The 26,126-nt window shown below is 43.7% G+C and overlaps 1 protein-coding gene across 1 annotated transcript in view; it reads left to right on the top strand.

The window, feature by feature from the left end:
- The window catches only part of Acoxl (acyl-CoA oxidase like), a 277,217-nt gene that overhangs the window by 79,012 nt on the left and 172,079 nt on the right, over positions 1–26,126 (top strand). The window contains exon 10 of the mRNA XM_051183431.1: positions 4,410–4,444. Within this exon, the coding sequence (XP_051039388.1) occupies positions 4,410–4,444 (35 nt within the window). The remainder of the gene's footprint in view (positions 1–4,409; positions 4,445–26,126) is intronic.

Here is a 26,126-nt window from a genome sequence, read left to right as displayed (position 1 = left end):
CAGGCCTTGGAGCCCTGGAATGTACTGTCATTGGTTTAGAAAGTTCTAGACTTGGAACACCTCCCACTAGGTTGAGTGACTCTGGGGTTTGCTGGAGTTTCCGTTCCCACCTGTCAGCCATGTGTATGTGTGTACCAGGAATACACTACGGTGGGGTGGGTTTTTGGAACAAGCACTTCCTGGTAATCTATGGACTTGGAAGAAACTCTCCCCAGCACCTTTGGTGATAATTTAAACCATTTCTTTCCTTCTCTCTTTCTCAAAATTATAATGTGTTTTAAAATGTGATTTTATAAATTATTATTTTACAAGGGCCACGTTGTCCGCATGGTGCTTTATAGGGTCTATCTGGCCACAGCTGGAGCAGCACTTCTGGGTGTTTTATGGCAAATTATTCTCAGATTACCCTTTAATGCAGGAAAGGCTGCCTGTTGTCTGAGCTCCCCCAGTCATACAGAAACCCCAGCCTTGATACAAAACAGCTGTCTGTGTTCCAAGGAGGGGCATTTCAGGCAAAGACAGAAGGGCAAAGTTTTTCATAGCTGGTAGGGGTTTTGAAAAATGTTTAAGTTACTCTTTCCTTGCCATTAAAATGTGATTTAATTTTGTTACCAACAAATTGTGTAAATCTAAGAGAAAGTAACGTGAAAGGAGTTTGTTAAGAGTGTTCTGGCAATACTTACACCGTGTCCTGAGGGGGTGCTCCCCAGGGAGGCCAGCATAAAACTCCTGCTGACCTCTGTGTCCCTGGGCCTCAGTCTGGCTTGGCCAGGGTCACGGGGGCAGCTCACAGACCTCCCTCCCCTTTCTCCTCTGGGCCCCTGCTGAGACCAGCAACAAAGGGGCCAATTGTCTGAAGCATCCCCCTTGTCTGTAGGGCTCCAGGAGCCTTTCTGAATGCCAAAGTGTATCCATGCATGTTGGTGTGTATATACATATGTATATGTATATGCATGGGATGGTTCTTGCCCACATGTGCATGTAGCATCTGTACAAACACATGCATTCATACATATACACATTTGAGCAAGCATGTGGATATATATGTACATATGTATATATACTGTGAAGATATGTGTGAGTATATATGCATGTATTTACATGTATATGAACAGATGTATCCATGTGCACACTAAAGCATTTTGTGTGGATGTGTGTATGCATGCATGTGCATGTGAGTGCATAAGATACATGCAACTCACTTAAAAGAAATTTTGCGTCACTGGTGCATCTAAGCAGAGCTGGAGTAGTCAGTGGGGCTCCTAAGGCTGAGGGAATAAAAGGTCTAGCTCCCTTCCCAGCAGGTCCCACAGATTCCTTTATGTGGCATTCTCTCTGGTGTGGAAAGTTAGATCTGTTTCTCCTTACTTGCTTTCCCTGGAGGAAGCCCGAGAACAGGCATAGGGAGAGCAGGTATAAAGAGTCTCCTCACTTTGCCTCATTGGCCTGTCCTGACCTGGGCTTCCAAGCTAGACCCCCCCCCCCCAAGATTGTCTGTTCCCTTCCTGTCCCTTCCCAAGGCTGCCTGATTGGATCCATAGTTAGAACAACTATGGGATGACCCGTCCTCATCAACACTGTGAATTAGTCCCCACTGCACCACAGGGCTCGTCGCTGTGTCCCATCATTTTGGTCCCTAACACAGACTGTTCATAGAGATCTGTAGGGATCAGTGGCTGCACTGGACTTGGGTATATGCCAGCCTGGTCTTTTGGAGTCTTCAAGGCTCAAGTTTTCTTATTTAATGAAATTGTCTTCCGAAAAAAGACAACAAAACACATTTTGCTCTGAAGCTGGGGAGAGAGAAGGAAAATGCTTGAACTTTCTGGTCTACCTCTACAGTAGTTCTTCCCAGCCCCTTTCACCAGCACAGCTGCCGTGGAATAGCTTTCTGCTTGCTTTTCCTTCTTGTTCCTCCCTCCTTGTTTCCTCTCTGCTCCCAGCGTGGGCTTATCATTCAACTGTGGAAAAGCCACAAATTAAACTTTACTCCAAAGCTTATCAAAATATTCAGTTGGTAAAATTATCTTATAATTAGCTGAACTGTAAGCCAGAAGTCTTTAACCACAGGAAATGTAATGTGACCCAGTGTGTGTGGAGTCTATATGTTGCTCATCCCAACCTTGGCTGCAGTCTCTGCTTTTCATTATTTTCCCAGTCATTTTCTCCTTGTTCTGTGTGCTCTTAATGGTCCCTGAGGCCTCAAAGAAAATACACTACAAGGTTAGCTGAGATAGATCATGGAATAAATTCAGTTAAGTGTAATATGAGATCAACTTGATTTTTTTTAATATCTTAGGCATGCAAATTTATATACTCTGTGTGGGCATGCATGTTCATGTATGTGTGTGTATATATTTATTGGGGGATGTGCATGTGTGTTGAGGCCAGGAGACAGGTGCTGTTCACCTGATTTATTTATTTATTTATTTATTTATTTATTTATTTATTTATTTATTAGGTAGGGGTCTTTCTCAGGCCTGGAACTCACCATGTAGGTTAGGCAGGCTAACCATAAGAATCTGCCTGTCTGCCCCTTCCTGATGTGGGGGTTACAAGTGCCTATCATATCCAGTTTTTTTTTTTTTTTTAGTGTGATTTCAGATGTGGTATTGAACTCAATTCCTTCTCTTGCAAAGGCAAGCATTTTTTCAACTGAGCCATCTTCCTAGTCCTTGCATGCATTTTTTTTTCCCTGTAAATTTATGCCTACTTTCCTGGGTTTACTGATGTCTTGCCATGACTGGGTCTGTATTTTGGATGATTGCAGTATTCCTTTGAATTATTATGGATATGTGCTGTTTCAGCGATATTCAGGGGATTCTGCAGTGTGGCCACCTGAAAGGCAGTTGGGCTTTCTTGTCTCAATTTCGTCAGTTTTCTCTCTTTCTCCACCTTTGTTCTCCACTCTTTCTGTGATCCCATGACTTGGAGTCCCATCTGCCATCTTGCACCAAATGTGGCAGAATCAGACATGTCATCTGCCACCCTCACCCCCAACTCTCCTGGGGTATAGCAAGGAAACATGGGTGGCGTTTGGGGATCTTAAGGTATGACTTAGGTTTTCATATAGAAACAATATTGCAAAGGTGATACTTAGGTTCTTGGTTGCTGTGAGTTTCTTAAACTGTTAATGCCTGGGCTGGGCATTAGAGGGCTCAGGAGGCTTATATAGGTTCACTGTACAATGATTACTACCTTTTCTATAATGAAGTACTTCCAAAGTTCTAAATTAAGTTTTGGGATGCAGTAACATTTTCATAGATGGGTATTACAGATAATGCTAGTACAGCAGCTAATATTGATGTTTTTTTTTTTTTTTTGCATTTGTTATGGAGTAGGCACACAATTTAACACAGCTATAAACACAAATGTAGAAATATTCATCCTCACATTATTCTGGAGAGGAAACAATAGTTCTGCTCATTTTAAAATTAGGAAACTGGCATCAAGAGCCTCGGTAACTTGCTGTTGCAACTTAACTTAGCCTGCTAACCTGACTGTTTTGCCATCCACTGTTTGCCTTGTGTGAACTGGCCAAGGGTTGTGCCTTATGACTTTGACCGTGTGTACTTGAGATGTTTCTGTGACACCTCTGTAGAGTAAGGTGGAAGTCGCGGTTCCATCTCAACCCCCTGTGGCTGCTGTGCCCAGCAGTCACATGTACCATCTCTTGAAGTTACATTTGCATTTTGGGTTTGATTTCTCTGCTGTCTTTCTAACGAGGCTTGGCTGGCCTTGAGCTGATGAGATCCCTGCAAAAGCTAAGCTAATCCCTAGGAAAGCGCTGGCCCAGGTGTCCAGTCCCTCAGTGGTCTGGTGTCCCCCTGACGCTTGTGTGGAAGAGGTAATGAGAGAACCCACTCTTGGCTTGGCTACCCTAATACAAACCTTGTATTAGCTGCATGCTGACACCCTATCCTTCGGATGCTACCCTGAAAGTTGCTCCCAGCTATGATGCTTTCTGTCTGATCCACAGTGAACTGTTCTTGGCCTTCTAGAGGCCTTTTCAAAATAGGATGGTCCCTTTAAAGGCAAAGTTGAAATCAAGGAGGTATCATTAAAGGTATTATTTGTGAAACAACAAGGGCCATTAGGAAGCTTTCAAAGGTTACTTTTATTATGTGTGTTATGTGTATGAATGTATATATGTGTATATCATGTATGTGTCTACTGTCCACAGAGGCCAGAAAAAGACACCAAATGCCCTGGAAATGGAGTTACTGCTGGTTGTGAGTCACCATGTTGGTACTGGGAACTCTGCAACAACAGCCAGTGCTCTTAACCACTGAGCCATCTGTCCAGCCCCAGACATTAAATAATTGACCGTAATGAAGAATTTTCTTGTGAATCCAGCATGTTCTTTATATTATTTAATTTGTATTTTTCTTCTTTTTTCTTAATTACAGCTTGGACTGACAATAGCCATCCGCTATAGTCACAGGTAAAGCTTTAAATTTTTTTTTTAATTAAAGAAATGTGCTTGTGGTTTAGAGGTTTTGGTTTTCTTAGGTCCTGAAGAATTTTGAGGTTTGTGTTTTGTTTTGGTTTCTCTTTTGGTGGCTGCTTTTCCACGATGTGGATGGCCCAACTGAAATTGCTCTTTGGAGGAATGTGTGGCTGTGGTGGCTTGGTTTTGGTTTTGGAGTACGTGTTGGAAGCTGGCCTCAACCTTGCTGTCCTGTCTCAGCCTCCTTAAGGCTGGGATCACAGGGTGGTGCCACAGTACTCCGTTCTGCCCCCAGGGTTGTTTACAGGCAGTCTTGCTTGTGGCTCAGCTTGACTGGTTGACTTACATCCTCCTGCCTCAGTTTTCAAAGTGCCAAGGTCACAGGTGTGACCCCTGTGTCCAGCAACATGGGAAGCTCTGTGTCAGGGCACAGATAGATGTGAGTTCTGTGTAGCATGCTGAGCCCGAGTCTGACAACCAGAGTTAGGGAATTTTTGCCTGTGAGGCCATGCCAGGCCTGGTTGAGGAGCCCTTTCCTCACCCACCTCTGTTTTGTCTTGCTTCGTGATATCTCCCTTGGTGCTAATCGCATCATGTCAATGGAAAAAAAAAAAAAAAAAACCATCATTTTCTATTGCCATCATTGCAGTCTTGTCCTATGAATGTGTTTCCAGCATCATCTTTCCTATTTGTATGCATCAATACATAGTGTGCTGAATGATTGAAAATGAAGGGTTGGTGAGCAGCACCTTCCTGTTTTCATGCACACTTTGTTCACAGCTCACAGCTTCCCCAAGGTGCCACCCTTGGGTCAAAGGCTTGCAGCTCAGGTTTATTTGGCCATCGCTCCGCAAACAACGCAAAGGTTATCAGGCTGCCCCAGACAGTTTCATGGCTGTGAGGGTGTAAAGAAATATCTTTCCCCTGTCTGTCACATAGACTTATGGCTGAGGCCCCATAACAAAAGGCAGATAATGAGAGGACAATATATTTGTTTATTCAATATGTTTTATATGAATAGAAGCTTTCATAAGGAAACTGTAGTTGGAAGTTTTTCTCTTTCTCACCTGGTTCCACTGAACCAGTTTCTCTCCTAGCCCCCCCCCCCCAGGGTCCCTGCTGCTGCTTACAAAATAATCACTCAGAGGCTAATATTGTAATTATAATTACTGACTAGATCTACCTGTAAATTATCAATTTCTATTAATCTATGTATTGTCACGAGGCTGTGGCTTACTGGTGATTCTCCAGCATGTTACTCCTTTGGTGACTCTGCTGTCCTCTCTGCCTCTTTGTTTGGATTTTACACCTCATTACATTCAGCTGGCCATTGGCTGAAACAGCTTTATTCATCAACCAATAAAAACAATGCATATTTGCAGCATACAGAAGGACATCCCACATCAGAAACAAAGACCTAAACTGAAGAAGTATGATTAGATAGGAGTAGGACCTAGAGCAGTGGTTCTCAACCCAGGGGTGGCATATCAGACATTCTGCATATCAAATATTTAAAATATGATTCATAAAAGCAGCAAACGAAATAATTTTATGGTTGCGGTCACTATAACATGAGGAACTGTATTAGAGGGTTGATGCATTAGAAAGGTTGAGATCCATTGCTCTAGTGGGAATAAACTGACAGACCATTTTTGCTCAGATCTTTGCTGTGCTCTGGTGTCTTTAGAGGTCAGGATGCTCCTTTAGGAATTAGAAGGGTGCCTCCAAAGAGTCTTACAATCTGTTTTATCAATCTTCTCTTCTGTGATTTTCTAATGCCAAGAGGACATATTTCAGAGCAACAAGTCCCAAAACCCTGTTTTTTGCCAGTGCATTTCTGAGTCAGGTGTGTGATGGTGTTTGGATGGTGTGTGCATACATAGAAACACTATCCTGAAGAAGTATAGCATTTTGTCATCAGCATGCTGCAGCTGATAGGATGCATGTCACTGGGCCCTTAAGACACATGGCATGTACTACACTGAGCTCTAGGCCATAAAGTCAGTGGGATGCTGGATGGATTGTATGGGGGAGGGGCATTGGAAATATTGAGTGGTGGTGCACACTTTAGTCCCAGCAGTTCGGAGGCAAAAGCAGATGGATATTTGTGAGTTTGAGGCCAGTTTGGCTTACAAGAAGAATCCCAGGACACCGGGTCTATTAAACAGAGAAAGCCTGTCTCAAAAAAGCAAAACAACATAAAAAAACCAAGAATGGTCTAAATGTAGACTGCTTTAGAATGAGGTGTGTGTGTGTGTGTGTGTGTGTGTGTGTGTGTGTGTGAGAGAGAGAGAGAGAGAGAGAAGCAGACAGACAGACAGAGAGACACAGATGAAGACACCAGACAGAAAAACAAAACAAAACAAAACAAAAAACGTGTCTTATATTTCTTCTCTCAAGCACTTACCACACTCACTTAGACTCTGTGGCAGATGGAATTCTCCAAAGATGGTGTTCTAGTGTCGTTTCTGTTGCTGTGATGATATATCCCAACAAAACCCAACTTAAGGGAAAAGGATTTGTTTTGGTCTCAGGTCCAGGTCACAGTCTGTTATCATAGGGAAGTTGAGGTGGCAGGGGTTAAAGCATTTAGTCACATCACATCCACAGTCAGAAGCAGAGAGGAATGAGTCTGTGTGTGCTTAGTGTTCAGCCAGCTCTCTCTTACACAGTCCAGAACCTCAGACCAAGGCTGGGTTTTCCCACATCAGGGTGAAGGCAATTGAGAAACTATGGTCTTGCTCAACCTGTGGCCACACTTACGGAGTATATTCCAGTTCTCATGGCTGTCTGCCGTCACTTATCTCCCATTTATCTAACTGGTATATTCTGTAAGTCTACAGTTTGGGGTGAGCAGTGGCAATGGCTTCTCTCTGCTTCACAGTGTCTGGAGTTTTGTGGGAAGACTTGAGGGCTGGGAGTCCTGTTATCTGAAAGCTGGGATTTGCGTCTCCAGAGGGAGGTCCCCTCTCCAGAGGGAGGTCCCCGCTGAGGTTTTTGTCATGATATTTTGTCACAGCAGCATAGGTGAAGCTAGGACACACTCTTTGGAAAGTACAGCCTGCCATAGAGTCTTAGTAAGTGAGGGATTGCTTGAGGGAGAAATGTAAGATTGCATCTTTTCTACAAAGCTCTTGCAAGAGGATGTCCAGAGGTGTGTGTGAGGTTTAAGAACAGATGCAAATGGTAGAGGAGTGAAAGGGGCTAAAGGAGGCTTTGCAGAGGAAGCAACTCTCAAACCGTTCTTATGCCCCTAAAGTGAGAAAGCAAGACAGAAGCCTAGCTGGCTCAGGAGACAACCCTGGCCCGCTGGTCGCATGGATCCTGTAGAATGCCTGTGTTTTGTTTTTGTTTTTAATTATTGTTTAGCATTTATTTGGAAGAGAGTGTGGGGTTGAAGTTATCATGTGAATTCTGGTTGTTTCCAATTGCTTCTAGGGTTTTAGTGATTCCATCTTGAACCCAAACCCAGATTCCTTTCTCTCTCCTTCCTTCCTTCCTTCCTTCCTTCCTTCCTTCCTTCCTTCCTTCTTCCCTCCCTTCTTCCCTCCTCCCTTCCTCCCTTTCTTCCTCTCTCCTTCCCTCCCTCCCTCCCTCCCCCTCTCCTTCTCCCTCCTTCCCTCCCTTCCTTCCCCTTTCCTTCTCCCTCCCTCTCTCCCTCCCTCCCTTCCTTCCCCCTCTTCCTCCCTCTTTCCCTCCCTCCCTCCCTCCCTCCCTTCCTTCCTCTCTGTCTCTCTTTCTGTGTCTTCCTTCCTTTATTTTTTACATCCCTACTACACTTTCCCTTCCCCCTCTCCTCCCAGTTCCCCACCCCATCATGCACTTCTCCCTTTCTCTTCAGAAAAGGGCAGCCTCCCATGGTATATCAAGTTGCAGTGAGACTAGGTACCTCCTCTCTTATTAAGGCTGGATGAGGCAGCAGTGGAGGAAAGATTCCCAAAAGCAGGCAACAGAACCAGAGACAGCTCCGATTTCCACCGTCAGGAGTCCCACAAGCAGACCAAGCTACACAACTGTAACATGTATGTAGAGGGCATAGGTCGGTCCCATGCGGGATCCCTGCTTGCCAGTTCAGTATCTGTGAGCTCCTATGAGCCTAGGTTAGTTGGTTCTGTGGATTATGTTGTGGTGTCCTTGACCTCTCGTCTACCTTGGCCAGCAAGGAAACACGACCACGACTCTTCTTCAAGCAGTTTATTCAGCTCCTGCTTCCCTGAGCCCCAGCAAGCCCTTAAATGTGCACTCACTGCCCAATCAGCTCATGCCACCTGGCGATCCGGGATAGGCCACAGAAGGAGGAAGCCCACCAGATCCATCAAGCACTTCCAAATAAGGCTTATTTACAGCTAAGCTGGACTACCTGGCATCCAGCCAGGCGCCATCTTGGGGCTGTGGCTTCCCACACTTGACCTCACTGGCTCCTACTGTCCTTCCTCTCCCTCTTCAACAGGGTTCTCTGAGCTCCACCTAAGGTTTAGCTGTGGGTCTCTGCATGTTTCCATCAGATCCTGCATGAAGCCTCTCTGATGACAATTGGGCTAGGCATCAATCTATGAGTATAGCAGAATGTTCTTAGGAATAATTTCAGTGACTTTTTTGCCATTTGTGTTTGGCTCTATTATAGGTCTCTGGGCTATCCCGCCTCTGGGGCCCGATCCTCAGGGATGGGCTCCCTCTCAAGGTCTGGGTCTCAAGATGGACCAGTCATTAGTTTCCGTGCCACCTTTATCTTAACACATCTTGCAGGCAGGACAAATTGTAGGTCCAGTGTTTTGTGGCTGGGTTGGTGTTCCAGTCCCTCCACTGGGTATGTATGATATGCTATATAGGGTCGGTGCTGAGGTGTGGGGAGTGAAGGATAATGCAGCCATATTCAGATAGTATAAATGTATAAACCAAGAACACCTGTCCTGACTGATGGACATTTAACAACAGTCCATTTATTATCATGGAGCCTTAATTTATTTGTATAAAGTCAAGTCATTTTTTTTTTCAGAGTGGAAAATCGTCTCTTTGATGCTCATTTCCCATTGTTTAGCTTGAGGTTTTGGGTGGAATCCACACAGTGTGACAACTGGGTAACCCCGAGAAGTGCCCTTTGCAGATAACAGCTTTTGGGGCCCCACCACCCACGCAGCAGGGAACAATTTCCCCAGTGTGTGGGTGTTCCGTTTTGTTCTTTCTCTGTAAGGTTGAAAGAATTGTACTCTTCCTCCTTTCTGACCCAGTGCAACAGCCTGAAGTAGCATGTTCCCTCCTGGTGGATACCCTGGGGTAACCATGAAAGAAGAAACAGGTTTAGAAATGGCACCTACCTCACCTTTAGCTCTCACCCTCTGACACAGGAACAACCACATGAGCCAGCGCTGTGGCATTTTTGCATGAGTTACTGTACTCATGTTTCAAAAGCAGGAGATAACAGCAGGGAAGAAGCCTGCGGTAGAATGATTTGTTTGCTTGTTTTTGTTGGTTTTCTTTCTTAAATAGGTAGGAAAGGAAGCTAATTTTCTATCTGATACAGTTACAGGAAAGACGACAGGAACATGAGTTTCAGATAAAACTGAAACAATGATTCTTCTCCATAACAGACTTACATCTCCTGGCTTCCTATTGACCCTGAGAAAGGCCATTGAGGCCAGTGCTACATCAAGACATTGGGGTTATAGGTGACACTTCTTCCAAAGGGTTTGACATCTCCCAAAATGTTCTGGATAGTTTTATTTCAACTTTAGACAGGCTAAAGTAATCTAAGAAGATAGAACCTCAATTAAGAAAAATACCTCCAAAATATTCATCTCTAGGGAATTTTCTTAACTGGTTATTGATGTGGGAAGGCACAGCCCATTGTGGTTGGTGTCATACCTGGGCTGTTGGTTAAACAGGCCGAGCAAGTCATGTTGAGCAGGCCAGTAAGTAGCACCCCTTCATGGCTTCTGCCTCAGCTTCTGCCATCACCCTGTTTGAGTTCCTATCCTGACTTCTTTCAGTGATGGACCATGGATGTGGAAGCAAAAGCCAAATAAACCCTTTCCTCCCCAACTTGCTTTTGGTTACAGGGTTTCATCATAGCAATAGTAACCCAAACTCAGACACAAGGGTTTGGATCAGGGATGGAGAAGGAAGAACTGGAGAGCCTGTGTATAATCCATCCCAGAGAGGTGAGGAATATTTGTGACCAGCATGGCCACTCTTAGATGAACATGCAGAGCTGTGGCTGAACACTTACCCCAAGGCTGTTCTTGCTTTTGTTTTGAATGGCTTGGCAAGAAGTGAAGGGGTCATGTACTCTTGTGTATGACTTGGATTAGAATCAGAGTCTAAAGTTGGTAGATGAATCAGAAAGCTTATTGAATGGACAGGTGACATCAAGTAAGTAATGAAATTGTCATCTTGGAATACAAAAGTAAAGAAAAGACAAGAAACAGGGTCATCAGGGCCAGGATTTTGATTTCATATGCTGGCAAATACCTAGTGACTCCCATTTGGAACTGGTTTGATGTTGTGGGGTCAGCTCAGGGAGAATGTTATTCTCCAAACTTTGTAAAAAAAAAAAATGCCTTTCTACCCCTTTTTCCCATTTTCGAGAAATAGTTGTTTCTGTCACCAGGGCTCTGGCCAACTGCTTTATCTGTCTCTTTCTCAAACTTCACAGTAAGGCCCTGACTAGATTTATATACAAGAGTTGCCAAGAATTATTCATCTCTGATGGTAGAATCTTAAAAGTCAAGCTATCTTTAGAAGGTTACATTTTTTTAATAACCTTCACACAAAATATTACTAAGGGGCAGACTCTGCATCTTCATGGAGTGTTCAAATCATGTGTTTTTACTTAGTGTTTTGAGGGTGGTGGGTTATGTTGTTGTTATGTCACGACAGAACTCAGCACAGGCCTGGAGGTGGGTGTAGAGTATGACAGATGCTCTTCATGCTGTATCTTCTGGTGCCTCTTCTATCCACCCCTACCCATAATCCCTTGTCTCTTCTCAAGTTAATGACCTTATCTTTTAGGGACCTTTCCTGCTCATTGCATGCCATCACAACACTCACAGGGTTGTCTCTGAGGAGTCTTTTGCCCACAAACAAGGCTATCTTCTTCAAACACAGATCTGACCATACTTTTCTACTCGGAAACCTCTGTGGGCTTCCAGGCCTAAGGCATGAAATCCAGATCCTTAGCATGGGATTCTGGATTCATGCCCTCATGCCCTTGATCCTGTTGTTGCCTTTGATGGATTGGCTTTCCTCCTCTCTTCTTCATTGAACTCCCTCACTTCAGGCAGCCCCTTAGGATGCTGTAGTCTTTTGAAGACTTGTCAAGAACCCATTCATTCTCCTTTTGATTAGGTCTCAAGGTGTTTCTCAAGACAGATTCTAATCCTGTGTCTACTTTCTGACTTTACCCGGAGATGTGAAGGACAGATTATACTCTTGTCACTCCACATTGGACCTGTCCTAAACTGTCCCCTCCCCAGTTAGCACTTGACCTAGAGCTAAGAACATGGACAACTGTGTTGTGTTGGTGGGTCTGAGAAAACTTAGATTTTCTTTTATAGTCACTCCCTGAAAAAAGTGACCTTTCCCTTTTTTCAAAAGACTAAGATAGCTGTATTATTTTTCTCATCACTATGATAAACATATTCAAATGAAGCAACTAAAAGATTCGTTTTGGCTTACTATTTGAGGGCGCAGTCATTACAGGAAGAAATGAAGCTAAAGGAAGGAATGGTGGCAGGGGTATGAGGCAGGGAAAAGATGGCCTTTTCTTTTCCCAATTTTAATATATATATATATATATATGTGTAATATATATAAATATATTTATTATTTTTCCTTATTTTACATATCGGTCCCAGTTACCTCTCCCATCCTCCCATGTCCCCCAACCCCCCTCTCACTCCATAGGGAGGGTGGTGCCTTCCAGGAGGGATCATCAAAATCTGTCAAGTCATTTGGAGTAGGATCTAGGCACTCCCTCCTGCACCTCAGCTAAGGGAGTATTCCTCCATGGGGAATGTGCCCCCAAAGTCCTTTTGTGCACCAAGGACATCCTGGTTCCACTGTCAGAGGTCCCTTAGACTGCCCAGGCCTTCTAACTGAGACCCATGTTCAGGGGGACTGAGTCGGTCCAATGCTGGTTTCCCAGCTATCAGTCTGGGGGCCCATTAGCTCCTCCTTGTTAGGTCAGTTGTCTCTGTGGATTTCTGTAGCCTGGTCTTGACCCCATTTTTTTGCAACTGGATTCCAGGAGTTTGGCTCAGTGTTTAGCTGTGGGTGTCTGCTTCTGTTTCCATCAGCTACCAGCTGAGGGCTCTATGATGGCTTACAAGTTAGTTGCCAATCTCGTTATCAAGGAAGGACATTTAAGGTAGCCTCTCCACTGTTGCTCAGATTGTTAGTTGGGGTCATCCTTGTAGGTCTCTGGACATTTCTCTAGAGTCAGTTTTCTCTTCAAACCTATAATGGCTCCTTTTATCATGGTATCCCTTGTTTTACTCTTGTCTATTGGTCCCCCAACTTAATCTTCCTGGTCCCACATGTTGTCCTCTCCTCCTCTTCTCTTTCCCCTAACTCTCTCTCCACTCACTGCCACCTCCCCTCTCCCAATATGCTCAGGAAATGTAATCAGGGTAGCCTCTGGAAATGCCCTCACAGACATGTGAGTCTCCTAGGTGGTTCTAAATCCCATCCAGTTAACAGTCAAGATCAATTATAGCCAAATCAAACTAATCGAAATTCAACATAACCAATTAAAATCCCAATTTCCTCTCATGTAGAAATCAGCTATGAAAATCAATTACTAAACTCTTTTGTAAAGACAAAGGTCTAGAATAACTTTATCAATCAGATCCAAAATGTCACTATGGCCAGATATCTGACAGAGAGAATTTAAAGGAAGGAAAGATTTGCTCTGGCTCAGAGCTGCAGTTCATCATAGCCGAAGGGTACCTCGAGGTACCTCAGGGCAGAAGGAGTCTACACTCTCAGGCTTTCTTCTTTCCCCTTTGCTTCATGCCTATGTGATGGTGCCTTCCACAGCTTGAGGAATGTCTGATGCAAGGTTAATTCCCTTTGGAAATCACCACAGATTCTCTCAGAGGACATATGCTTTATTAATCTCCTCCTTAACCCAGTCAAGAGGGAAACCAGTATTAGCCCATTATTACAGCCATCTTAAAAATAAAACAAAACAGAATCATAAAGAGCTTAATTTCAAGACAGGAATCAGTACAGTGTAGGGCTGGTGAAAGGGCAGACATGTAATGTATATACATGTATCATACATATATGTATATATATACACACATGCATACACACCTTCACACACACACATATACAGATAACACATACACATATGCATATACACACACATGCATACATGCACACACACACACACACACACACACACACACACTCACACACACAATACACATCTTACCACATATCATCCGGAAATGTAAAACCTAAAGCCACACACCTGGGAAAAAATTAAAGACAAAATCTCTGTGAGCCTGTGCAAGGCACAGTTTTTTTTCAGTCTTAAAAGTATGCAGTATAACTGAAAAGATTGGAAAAGTAGATTTTATTAATTAAATACAAGTGCTGCCTAAAAAACCAGGGCTAAAAGATGAAAAGATGATCCACAAATTGGGAGAAAAATATTTGTGCAATGCACATCTGACAAGAGACTTGGATCAAGAATGTATAAAAACTGCCATGGCATCCCTTGACAAGAAAACAAAGGCGCCCAGCTTAATTTATGAACAGAAATCTTTGAACCATGAGGAGATGTTTGACACCATCAATTACTAAGGAAATGAAAATATACCGAATGTACTTTAGGATAACTTGAAAGAGTCAGGATCCTCCAACCCACACAAAGCAGCTGATGAGATGTGGGCTCTTCTGTTAGGGGAGAGCACAAAATAGTGCAGCCACTTTGGGGAAAGATTTTGGTAGTTTCTTATGATGTTATTTACTTAATGATTCCACAATTCCACTTCTGGGTAGCTACACAAGAGAGATGAAATGGTCCTGTGTGCAGATGTTTATGGCACATCTATGTAGAACAGCTTCAAACAGAAAACGGTCTGCAGCATCCTGAGGAATGATGAAGGCTAGCACAGCCATGTAATGAAACCCACTTAGAAACAGAAGGCACTGTAGTATGCGAAAGGATGCAGGTTCAAGGGTGCACATACCATGCAATTCCAGTTCTGTGACACATTAGTGGTGTCCCAGGAGGGCGAAGGGATTGGCTGGAAATACATCTGGGGGAGTTGAGGGTAGAGTGAGAGGTATTTTGAATCTTGATCATGATGGTCATACTGGTTTAAAGGAGTTTTACTGTAATGGGATTTTGGTCAGTGAATGTGAGTTAAAGAGCTATGGCAGGGAATCTTTGCACCAATTTTGCTGGGGGGCTTCCAAGGTTCCTGTGTGGGGCCAAGGGGCTCCTTCATTTGGAGGCCTGGTTCATGTTTTGGCTCACCTTATCACTTTCCAGGAAGCTGTTAGATGTACAAATGCACCCAGTTCTCTGTCTTTCTGAGACTTGCCACATAAACACAGGTGCAGCCAGGTCTTTGTCAGCTGTGGACATTCCAGATGGAACAGAGCTTGAGTGAGGCCTTCTTACTGGGGGCACTTCAGCCTGAGGTAATTGAATTTGACCTTGTCCTTCACCCAGGCAAGAGTCTTAGGGTCTCCTAAGCCTTCAGGGCAACAGGGCCAATGTGCTGGGCTTGGCTTAACTTCCCTCCTTGGAGCGGGTGCAGATCCTCAGGTCACATTCCAGGAGGCGCAGCTCATCTTGTCCATCTGGAAAACTCACCCTTAGTCGACCTCTCCCTGGAGACTGAGGAATGGGGTGCGGCTGTTTGCAACTCTCACCAAGGAGAAAACAGCTCCACATTCTGCTCCGGTGAAAGTGGCAGGTGTCACTTCAGTTTCCACTTGCTTGACTGCCACTGAGTAGGTAGGTAGAGGCAGACTGAGAAATGGCCCAAGAAGTCCAACAGCATGCTCAGCACGTCACCAAAAGAGGGTACAGTTCTTCCAGGCCCAGACAGGGAAAACATGGCGGTATGAGTACAGCATGGAAAGGGCTGGCACATAGTCTGGTGTACTATGGCCTTACCTTCGAGCCTGGTTCTGTTTCTAGATTCTTCAAGCATTTTTTAAAAAAATTTTATTGCACGATGAGACCAGCATCGCAATTTGAAGACTCTGCAAAGCTAGCTGCAGAAAGTTTTACATTTATCACCTTCTAGTCATTTGCATGCCTTTGTTTGTTTTTTTTTTTTTTTTTTTTTTTTTTCTTGTATGAATCGTACTTTGGTCTCTCATGTTCCTAAAAATCCTGAAAGTCATCTTAAATCACATGGAGGTTTACCGTTGGAGGGTGCTGGGCACCCCTTGGGGGGGGGGAGTGTTTATGCTGTGGACCAGTGTGAAGGAGTGTGCTGAGGTAGCTCTTTCTCTTCTTCCTGGGGTGTCTTATCACACAGCCTTTGTTTCCTGTTGAGGTTGATAGAGTCTCAAATGCCATGCAGAGAAGCCACTGCAGAGATCTATACTCCCTGCACTTCCTACAGCGGGTATGCCTGCTTTTGCCAGTGTCTGCCTCTGACATTCTAGCTCATATCTGTCCTCTGTAGGGTCCATGGTGGGGGTGGATCATGAGTGGGTACTTGAGGATGTTGAAGGGGCCCCATCTGTGTACTCCATGCCAGCCTCCACAGATTGCCCTCTAGGGGTCAAGTGTGTCTTCCTTCTCAGTCACATGATTGTGGACATATACTGGGCTAGTGTGCTTGGCTTCTTAGTGGTATATGGTGTGGTTATTTATTCATTTATAGTGTGTGTGTGTGTGTGTGTGTGTGTGTGTGTGTGTACAGGTGAGTGCTTACATGTGTTTATGTGCTTGCAGAGGTCAGACGTTGATGCTAGTTGTCTTTCTTTAAGTCTCTTTGTCTTAGTTTTTGAGACCAGGTCTCACTGACCCTGTAGTCCACTTACTTGGCAAGAATAAATGATTAGCAAGACCTAGAGATCCTCCTGCTTTTTCCATGACACCATGATTACAGGTATTTACTACCATGCCTGGCTTTTTACACAGGTCCTGGGATCCAAACTCGTGTCCTCATTCCTGCACAGCAAACATTTTACCAACCAAGCCATCTCTCTAGCTTTAGTATGATTATTTGTTGATGTCCCTCCTGGGTGTTTGCTTCTAAAACCCCAAGGGATATTTGTTGATATCTTTTTGCAATCCAAGGTCAGAGAGGTTACTTCACATGTTTAATGGGTAGAGGCTAGGGATGTGGTTACATTCTATAATATACAAATGTGGAACAGCCCCTAGAACAAAGAATCATTTGACCCAAAAAAAAAATGAATACAGCCCAAGTAGAAACCCACTATAGAAGAGATTCCCTCAGGGTCCAGCCCAGTGAACATTTTTCTTCTATCTTTAGGACTCAGAAGGTATCATGTACTCAATTAGCACAGGTCTGTTACTCAGTGGCTCATGAGCTGTGTTGGCTTTTGTATTAATAAAAATATCCTCCAATAGTCACTGAAATATTTTATTTCTTGAATTTGTGTTGTTTAAACATAAAGATTAAATTAGCTTTCAATTAATTATGGCAATGAATGGGCCAGAACGGTTGTTTCTTCAACATGGTAGATAACTCTGAACCCACCTATGGCTGCCTGATAATGATTCAGAAGCAGATGGCAGCAGCCTTCCTGCCTCCCTGGTTTAGTTTTCAGTGGAGGCTCATGGGAAGGCACTATTGTGTTAGCTAGCTTTCTTGTCCATAAAACAGAAGGCTTTGCATAAGCTACTTAAAAAGAGGAATGGTTATTTTTGCTCGTGGTTTCAGAAAGTTTGGCTCATGAGCATCCCCATGCCTCCAGGCAGGGGACAGGTGCTCCTCCCCTGATCCAGATAGCTTTCTATTGCTGTCTATTTCTATGACCATCAGCAACTTGGAGATGAAAGGGTTTCCTTCATCTTACAACTCACAGGTCATGCTTCATCACTGAGGGGAGTGAGGGCCATGGAGGATGGTTGTTTATTGGCTTGCTCTCCATGGCTCTATTAGCCTGCTTTCTTCTATAATACAGAACTCGCTGCCTAGGGGTAGCACTGCCTAGAGTGGCCTGGCCTCTCCCACATCAATTATCAATCATGACAATGTTCCACAGGTCTACCCACAATTGATGTTCTCTCTTTCCAGAATATCTTAGCTTGTCTCAAAACAACAAAAAGAAATGTAATCAGCATGCCTCCCTATTTGTATTATTGTAATAATTGCAGATTCCATTCTAATTCCAAACAAACACTCATCTGATGTTTAAAATGCAGTCTAAGTCAGCCACTTAAATAGCAGTTTTTAAAATCAAATGTTCTAACTCATTGCAATCTAAAGAGCTACTTACTGATTTGGTGCTTACATATGTAGAAATGGTGGTAAGCAAATGGTTAAAAAAATCTTTGCTTTCTGTAATTAAACCATTATGTTTCTGCAAGAGCAAAATAACCACTACATGTTAAACAAAAACAAAACAAAAAACCACTGCAATTAATAACACACAATGGTCTTGAATCTGAATCTGAGCGGAGGTATTTCAGGCAGTGGTCCTTGTCTTTGGATGAGGTATTCTGAACCAAGGCTGTGGTCCTGCAATGCAAGGTGGATGGGCAGGAATGCCACTAATTCATTTGATGTTTGATTCTGAGTTGGTGTTTGATTGTTCACTGCTGCCATATTTTTTTTTTCAAACTACATCTTCAGTTATGTGGCCCACAGCTTCAGAAGCTGGTTAAGTAACGTTCAGTTGCTTAAATCCTGTCCCCATAACTACTACAGCTCCCAAGGCAGTATAATCAATTCTGCTTTGAAGTTAAGGGCATCTGTTCTCAGAGGTCAAAGAACCTGTCCAAGACCACATGGACACTTAATGAAGGTCGCTGTCTTCCAATAATGCTAGCAATCTCTGCTTACCTTGGAATACTGGTGACTGTAAAATCCATTTGAGAAAATGTTCTTAGAAAAATCAAAGGGCTATTTCATGAGAGAAAATACAGGGATGTGTCTTTATAAAGATAAAATGTACAACTTAAGCTATGGTGGAAAGACTAGTATAAGGCCAACGAGGGGCCATGAAATGGAATCTAGCTCTTGTTCAGGGTCACGATGGCTATGGCTGTGTTGTGACTCATGATGCCGCTAAGAGAACCTGCTGGACTTCAGAGTCTGCTCTCATTGATTCTTTGTTTCTTTCACAATTACTTTTTGTCAGGTAGTGTACACTTACATGTGAGTAAGGAGAAACCCAGCCCACTGCTGTAAGCAGGAACTGTATATTTTCTCACTTAATGATTCTTGAAGTGGAGCAGTTTCAGGGTGGCTATTTTGTGGTTCAGTGACATCCTGAAGGACCAGGGTTGCTTTGATCTTTCTTCTCTGCAGCCCTCAGCCCGTCAGTTTTGTCTTGACTGACTCCCTTGTGGTCACAAAATGGCTGCTGGGGTTCTTGCTGTCACATGCATATGTAATGGGATTTAGCAGCAGAGGAGGACCTTCCTCTATGCTTCTTTTTAATAGATGGAAACCTTTTCCAGAAACCCTTCAAGAGATTTCCTCTCATTTCACATTGTCCAGATGGACCCATGTGGTCATTTCTAAGGCTGGCCCTGGTGAGGAATCGGGATGCCTATGGCTGGATTAGTTAAGCACAGCAGATCCACAGAGGATAGGTTCTGAATACAAAATGACAGTTCTGTTACAAAGGAGGGAGGGAAGAGGGGTGGGGCCAACAACTGGAAATTCTGATACATATTTAAAAACTATTTTTATTAAAGACGATCTCAAACATGAGAGAAAACAACAGCAGGTCTTCAATTTCTTTTCCCCCCTGAGTTTCTGCAGTTATCACACTTTTGACAATGTTTATTCATCAGCATTCTTCCTTTCATCCCCTGGAGTATCTTCAAACATCCCAGACACACATTGATGTTTAATGAGCTACATATGCTGAAGACCTCCCTTATACCTGGGCCCGGATTCAAGGGACAAAGCTACTCCATGGGCTAGAGATTAGGAAGGACTAGCTGGCATCAACTACTTTTTGCTAGAGAAAAAACAGCATACTAACTAGCTGTAGTGACCTTCTCCTGGGAGGTTGAGGTAAGAAGATCTTGAATTTGAGGCCTTCCAGGGCTGCATCACAGAAAAACAACAAAACAAATGACAAAATTTCTCAAGGGAAAAAAACAGCACTTAGAGGAGAGGGTTCTCTCTGCTTTTGTCCTGGCTGCTTCTGGAGTCACAGGAAGCAGCTGACCTAGGAAGTCTGAGTTGGGGATAGGGCTCCTCCCTGCAGGTCAGTGCAGGTTTAGCCTCAAGCATATAGTTTGCACTCTCTGACTGATGAGGCCAATGCTTTCTAAGAGTGGGTTTGGGTTTGCTGACACCTGTTTCTGCATGTTAATAGATTTCTGGGGTGAGAGAGCCAGCGATGTCATCTGCAGGTGTGTGAGCCTGTGGTGGCGGTCTGCTGTTTGGCATTTGTCTCAGGAGGAATTTGTAGCCACATCTGTCCTCAGTTGCAGCAGGCTGCCGGGTCAGCTGTTTCCCTGCAGAGTGAAAGCCACTGTGGCTGCAAACGTGTACTTTCCCCAAAGCTTTGACTGATTTCACTTAGTTGTGGAACAAAATACAAATGTTGTTTCTTTAAAATGCCACAGTAGCGGGCAGGGTGTATTTCCATATACCCTTTTCTGAGTGTCCTGAGGCCACCTGCCTTATTGCACACTTGAAAGCTTCCCCTTCCTCTCCCGGAAACAGGAAGCTCGCCTTCTTATTTCCCTTCAGTTTTAAAGCATGTCCCTCTTTGAAGAGAGTTCACACACTCCCTGTGGGGTTGTGCCTTTGTTTATAACATTAAAAAAATTCTCCATTTCTCTACATGTGCTGTTTCTTCTCTATAAAGGTCACACAGCACAGAGCTCCCTGCTCAGCATATATCAGCCTGGGTTGATTTTATCCCTGTGTGCTTTGTAAAATGTTTGTATTTGCATAGGTCGTTTAGATGCAGAAGCACTTTGCATTACTATATTTGAAAACTAAGAGAGAGACAGAGACAGAGAGAGAGAGAGAGAGAGAGAGAGAGAGAGAGAGAGAGAGAGAGAGAGAGAGAGAGACTTCTGACAGTCTACGGCCAGTCTGGGTGGCTACTGTAGTAATTACACCAGTCCCTTAGTGTAGGTTTGTAGAGTACGTGTACTGCACTGAAGTGTCCTTTGTTTGCAGGATGTGCAGTTCAGTGTGGTGTGAGAATCCATCTGACCCCAATACATTTTGTTTGACATGCACAGCTGGGGTGCTGGAGGATAGTCCCAGCCATTAAAAAGAATGCAAAAACAAAACACACAATCTATTTGTCAGGACACAATGAAAGGGAGACTTATTGGGCCTGGATGATATGCAGAGGATGGAGAAGAGGAAAACCAGCCTGGCACCCAGGGAGCAGACAGGGAAGCACAGCTGTTATTGACTGCTACAGCTCTCCCAGCAATGCAAACTGATGCATGCCCTTTCCAAATTGTGGGACCTTCCCCAAGGCTAAGGGGACATAAGACTCACTTGGCATCTAGGAGCAGCTTCTAAGATTTCTGACCTGTGAAGACCTTCTATGCCTCCCTAGGTACCCCTGGGTTTCCCTTAGAGGCAGAAGAGGAGGTAGTGATGCATTCTTAGGAAGTTGATTCCTCATCCTCCTCTAGTACAGGGATGCTGCCCTGAGCCCAGCTCCAGTTTCCTCCTGCCTGAATCTCTGCATCTTCTGTTTGTTCCCATTTGTGACCTGACAGTGTTCTAGGAGGAACTGGAAACAATAAGTTGATGTTATAAAGGGTCTACTAAAGTTGTTCAGGAAATATTAAGATATATAAAATAAAATTTTGTTCAAGGATTACTCAAGGATCAGTAGCATATGGGCCAGATTTGTTTAAAAACTAGGGAAAGATTTGTACATTTAACATAATAAAAGTCTAGATTACTGGGAAAATGTTTCTGCTAATGTTTGGCAATTAATTTGCCACCAATATAAATCCCATTCTCATTACACAAAGAAACACCCCTGGCCCACAACTGGACATTAGGCCCTTTCCCACACCAAAGAGCACACCTAAAATGTTATAACTGAATTGCTGCAGAAGCCTCAAACAACTTCTCTGCGGGCTGGTTTCTTCTGGGGTGCTAGCCAAAACTGGACATACACTCTATATTCTTGAGAGGATTTTTCCTCCTTGCCCCCCCCCCCTACTGAGTGTGGACATATTTCTCTGCTACAACAGTATCAGTTTCACACTTTGTTCTCTGAGCACGTGTGTGCACATCCATATGTACATACATGTGGTTGCACCTGAACATCCATGCTGCATACCTACAACCAAGTAGACCTTGAGAAAGGTACCTGGCAACCTCAGTTGCATTTAGAAGCCACAGCATCTGTGTATTACCTTAGTCATCTGAGCCATTTCTGAGTGTCAGCTCTGAGCCTTGCCTTGCCTCAGACATGGTCCACTGTTGCTAGTTTCCTCACTAGCCATGGAGAAGAGCAGCAATATGCACTTACTTCCCACGATGGATCTTGGTGAAAAAAGATGCCCAAGAACCTCCCTCTCTGTCCAGAGCTCTACTTGGATCTGTAGTGCAGAGGTTAGGGGCTCTAGTAACCAAGTAACTTCTAGGTGAGTTTGTGGACATCAAGAACTTTACAGACAGCCTGGGAAGAGCACCCAGGAAGTGGAAGCTGGCTTGGCTGCATCTTAAGCATCAAAGACAGCCGGTTAAAATGACCCCCTTTATTAGCAGGTCTCTGTCCTCCCATGGAAGAATCCTGCAAACAGGGCCCACAGTGAATCCTAAAAGATTCCAGCCCTATGAAGTTATTCTGGTTTGTTCATTCACTTGTTTGTTTGTTTAATGTGTATGGGTGTTTTGCCTACAGGCATGTCTATGCACTTAGTGCATGCAATTTGCACAGGAGCCAGAAGAGGGCATCAGATCACCTAGAAGTGGAGTTATGGAGTATTGTCAGCCACCATATGAGTACTGGGAATTGAACCCTGGCCAGTGCTTTTAACTGCTGAGCCATCTCTCTGGCCCTGAACTTTGCTTTTTTTGTTTGTTTGTTTGTTTGTTTTTGTTTTTGTTTTGTTTTGTTCTTCTTCTTTTTTTTTTTAATATGGCTTTAGTTCAAGATTGACCTTTGCACACTGTTCAGTACCTCCCAAATCAAACTGGGTATCAGACTCAGCACAGACTTTCAGAGAAATGACTTTTAATTGCTTGTAAAATTCACCAGAAATTTGATAGCATATTAACAAAACAAAAGCAAAACAAAAATACCTTGACCTAATGGTTTGCAAGAATAACTTAAAAATGAACTTTCTTGAAAGACCCACCAATTAATGGGAAATGCATGCATCATTTCCCTTTGGGGAAAACGTTTAAGGTGCCAGTTTGGTTAGCTGAGCTCTTGATGGAACAGAAGAGGTCCCCTCTGGCTGCATCATGGCTGCATTTGTTGCAAGCTCCCCACTCTTCCCCCACGTAATTCTACTTCTTGACCCGAGCGGAGACTCTCAAAAACCTAACTCTGGCTACATTCATAAATGATAAACTTTTCAATTCACACTGAGTAGTTTATATGGATTTCAAAACACAGTTGAATCCATTCTTCTGAAGACAACACAAATTCTTTATCTTTCTGATGTCACTAATCCAGTGTTTGCACCAGATTGTCACTAATGTCTGAGCAACTTGGAAGGATTTCCACCTAGTACGTTTGAGCACATCTCGCTCTCCCAGCCATTCACCAATGGTGTTTAATCAGCAGGATTTTCTCAACCAACCTTCACTTTGTTTTCTGTCAGGATGTCTGAACCATTCTGTGTGACCCCCACAGAAATGTTCCTGTCATGAGACTCAGGGAGCTCTTGTGAATTTTGTGATGACAGATGGCCAAGGCATAAAACTACCTCACTACCTCCATGGGCTTTGGGCTTTGCAAGAGGGATTTGTGCTCTCTCTCTCTCTCTCTCTCTCTCTCTCTCTCTCTCTCTCTCTCTCTCTCTCTCTCTCTCCCTCTCTCTCTCAGATCTGCAATGGGACTATTCATCATGGGGAGGACACTGAGTGTCAGAACACACTCCTGACATAGTCCCTCCTGGTACCCACAAGCTTGACATAATCCAGAGGTCTCAGCCTCTTGTTTTCTGCCTGACACAGTGACCACTATATACTGTGCCTACAGGTGTACTTGAGTTCCCTCCATCACAGAACTCAGGGGGGACCCAGTGGGTAAACACAGGAGAATAAGAGAAAGGAAGAATAAGTGGGTTTGGTGTTTTCTTCAGAGGGACCCTCCTTCTTTGTCATGGCCAGCAGTAGTGGATAAGACCCTTTGTGTCCCTGCCCTCTCCACGGTGTGGCATCAAACACACAGAGGCACAAACTGGCTGTGTAGGGAACTTCCCGAGACTCTGCCTCATTGCCAGAACTCAGGTCCTGTAGATAGCTGCTTTTCTCTTCATCTTGGATGAGCTACCCTTGATTTCTCAGCAGGTCTGGCATTGCTAGTATCATGCCAGGCTTCTTCTGGAGACCATGTGCTTATTTCCCAGATATTTCTAGAATATTTATAAATTATATATAGTTGGTGTAATAAGTAAACACTATTCCAGAGAGTTGTTGTTTTTTGACCACTAATAGTGGAAATGTGTAGAAAGTAACTCTTTAAGGTAACTACAAGCCTGGCATGTCTCATAAACATACAGAATTTCCTTTTCCTGTAGGCTCATACACCACTTGGCCACCACAGAGACCAGACATGATTAAGGTCCCCTCTCTTTTTGGAAGGTCATTCCCTATAGCATACCCAATTGATGCTACATGTAGTTCTCATAAAAAATATTTGAGGCCAGAAAGGTTCCACTGAGATGTTCCTGGGTGGGTAAACTTTGGTATAAAAGCAAAACTGTTGAATTTGTGAGTGACATCTGAATTTTCAGACCACCCTATTGTGAGGCTGGACATTGGCTTCCTTTAATATAGTTTGAACAGGACCTGTCCCTACTGTACACATCTTTAGTTCATCTGCATCCTTCTACTAGGTTCTCATGTCCACGAATAACAGCCAGCATCCCAGTTCTGGACACAGGCTTGCACTCAGATCCCAGGACAAGCCTGTGACCCAGAGGCACTAAACACTGTCTGTTCAGCTGAGGCTGCTTCTCCTTTCCAGCTCACAGAGACTAATTCATTCAGTTTAAAAGGATTTCTGATTTGGTAGGAAATCTTGTTTTCTTTTCAGATAGTGTTGAGTTTCATTTTTTCCTCTCATAGCACAGACTTTCTGCCAACAGGGCCTCTGTTTGCCTCTCCTCACAGTCACACACAATTCCCAACATTCATTTAGAGAGAGAAATATCTGAATAATTTGAATATCTTAAACAATTCCTAAAACATGTTACTTGTTGATAAGTATTTAATATACTTCTTAATAATTATGTGTATCTGTTCTCTCTCTTTCATTGTCTGGGCATTTAAGGTCAGTACAGTAATAGGCGTTTATTTCCTTTCAGTAAAGCTCACCCACCCTCAAACCTGATTGCTGGATGTGAGCATCCATTTCACCACAAAACCATCCCAGTATAGGGATATGGAAGATGGGATGAGAAGTGTTGAGGGTCACGTTCTAGCACTTGAAACAAGAGGTGTGTGTGTGTGTGTGATATATGTGTGTATGTATCTGTGTATGTGTACATGTAGTTATCATTTCTTTTGTTGTTTGTTTCAAACTCTTGCTCTATAGTGAAGGCTGGCTTAGAATTCACTTGCATCCCAGGCTGTCCTTGAACTCATAGCAGTCCACCTGCCTCAGCCTCCCAAACGCAGAGATTAAAGCATGAGCCACCATGCCCTGTTAAGCAAATGATTTAGTTGTACTGAAATTTAGTTTCTTCTTGAAATTTAGCTTTACTGACTGTGGTGGTCTGAGTGAGAAGGCCCGCATGGGGCTCCTATGTTTGAATGCTCGGTCCCCAGCTAGTAGAACTGTTTGGAAAGGATTAGGAGGTGTGGCCTTGTTGGAGGAGGTGTGTTACTGGGGGCAGGCTTTGAGCTTGCAAAAACCATTCCCAGTTAGCTTTCTGCATGGTGCTTATGGATCAAGATCTCAGCTACTGCTCCTTACCATGCTCCTCATCATCATGTCACAGACTCTCTGGAACTGTGAGTCCCAAATTAAATGCTTCCTTTTATAAGTTGCCTTGGTAATGGTGTCTCATCACAGCAGTATAAAAATAGCAAAAACATGAGTACATCTATCTGTCAAAGGATTACTCCATGGACTAATTTCTGTAACTTACAGAGTGTCATAGAGTGGTCACATGGACAGTCTGGGCTCTTGTTCCACAATCTTTACTTCCTGTCTTTATCCGAAGTATGGTTATACACAGCAGCCCTACAAGAACCAAACCCTTCCCACCCTCTCCTTTCCTAGTCCCCCCAAAATGTCGGTGGACCACAGAGTCATGGGCCAAGATTCTCATGGCCTCCATTAAGAGTTCCCCAATGTACTTGGCTGTGTTTGTCTT

This window comes from Phodopus roborovskii, unplaced genomic scaffold (genome assembly GCF_943737965.1).
Source record: "Phodopus roborovskii unplaced genomic scaffold, PHOROB, whole genome shotgun sequence".
NCBI classification, from domain to species: domain Eukaryota; kingdom Metazoa; phylum Chordata; class Mammalia; order Rodentia; family Cricetidae; genus Phodopus; species Phodopus roborovskii.
Note: the sequence above shows the minus strand (reverse complement) of the source record. Positions and strands in the feature narration are given on the sequence as shown.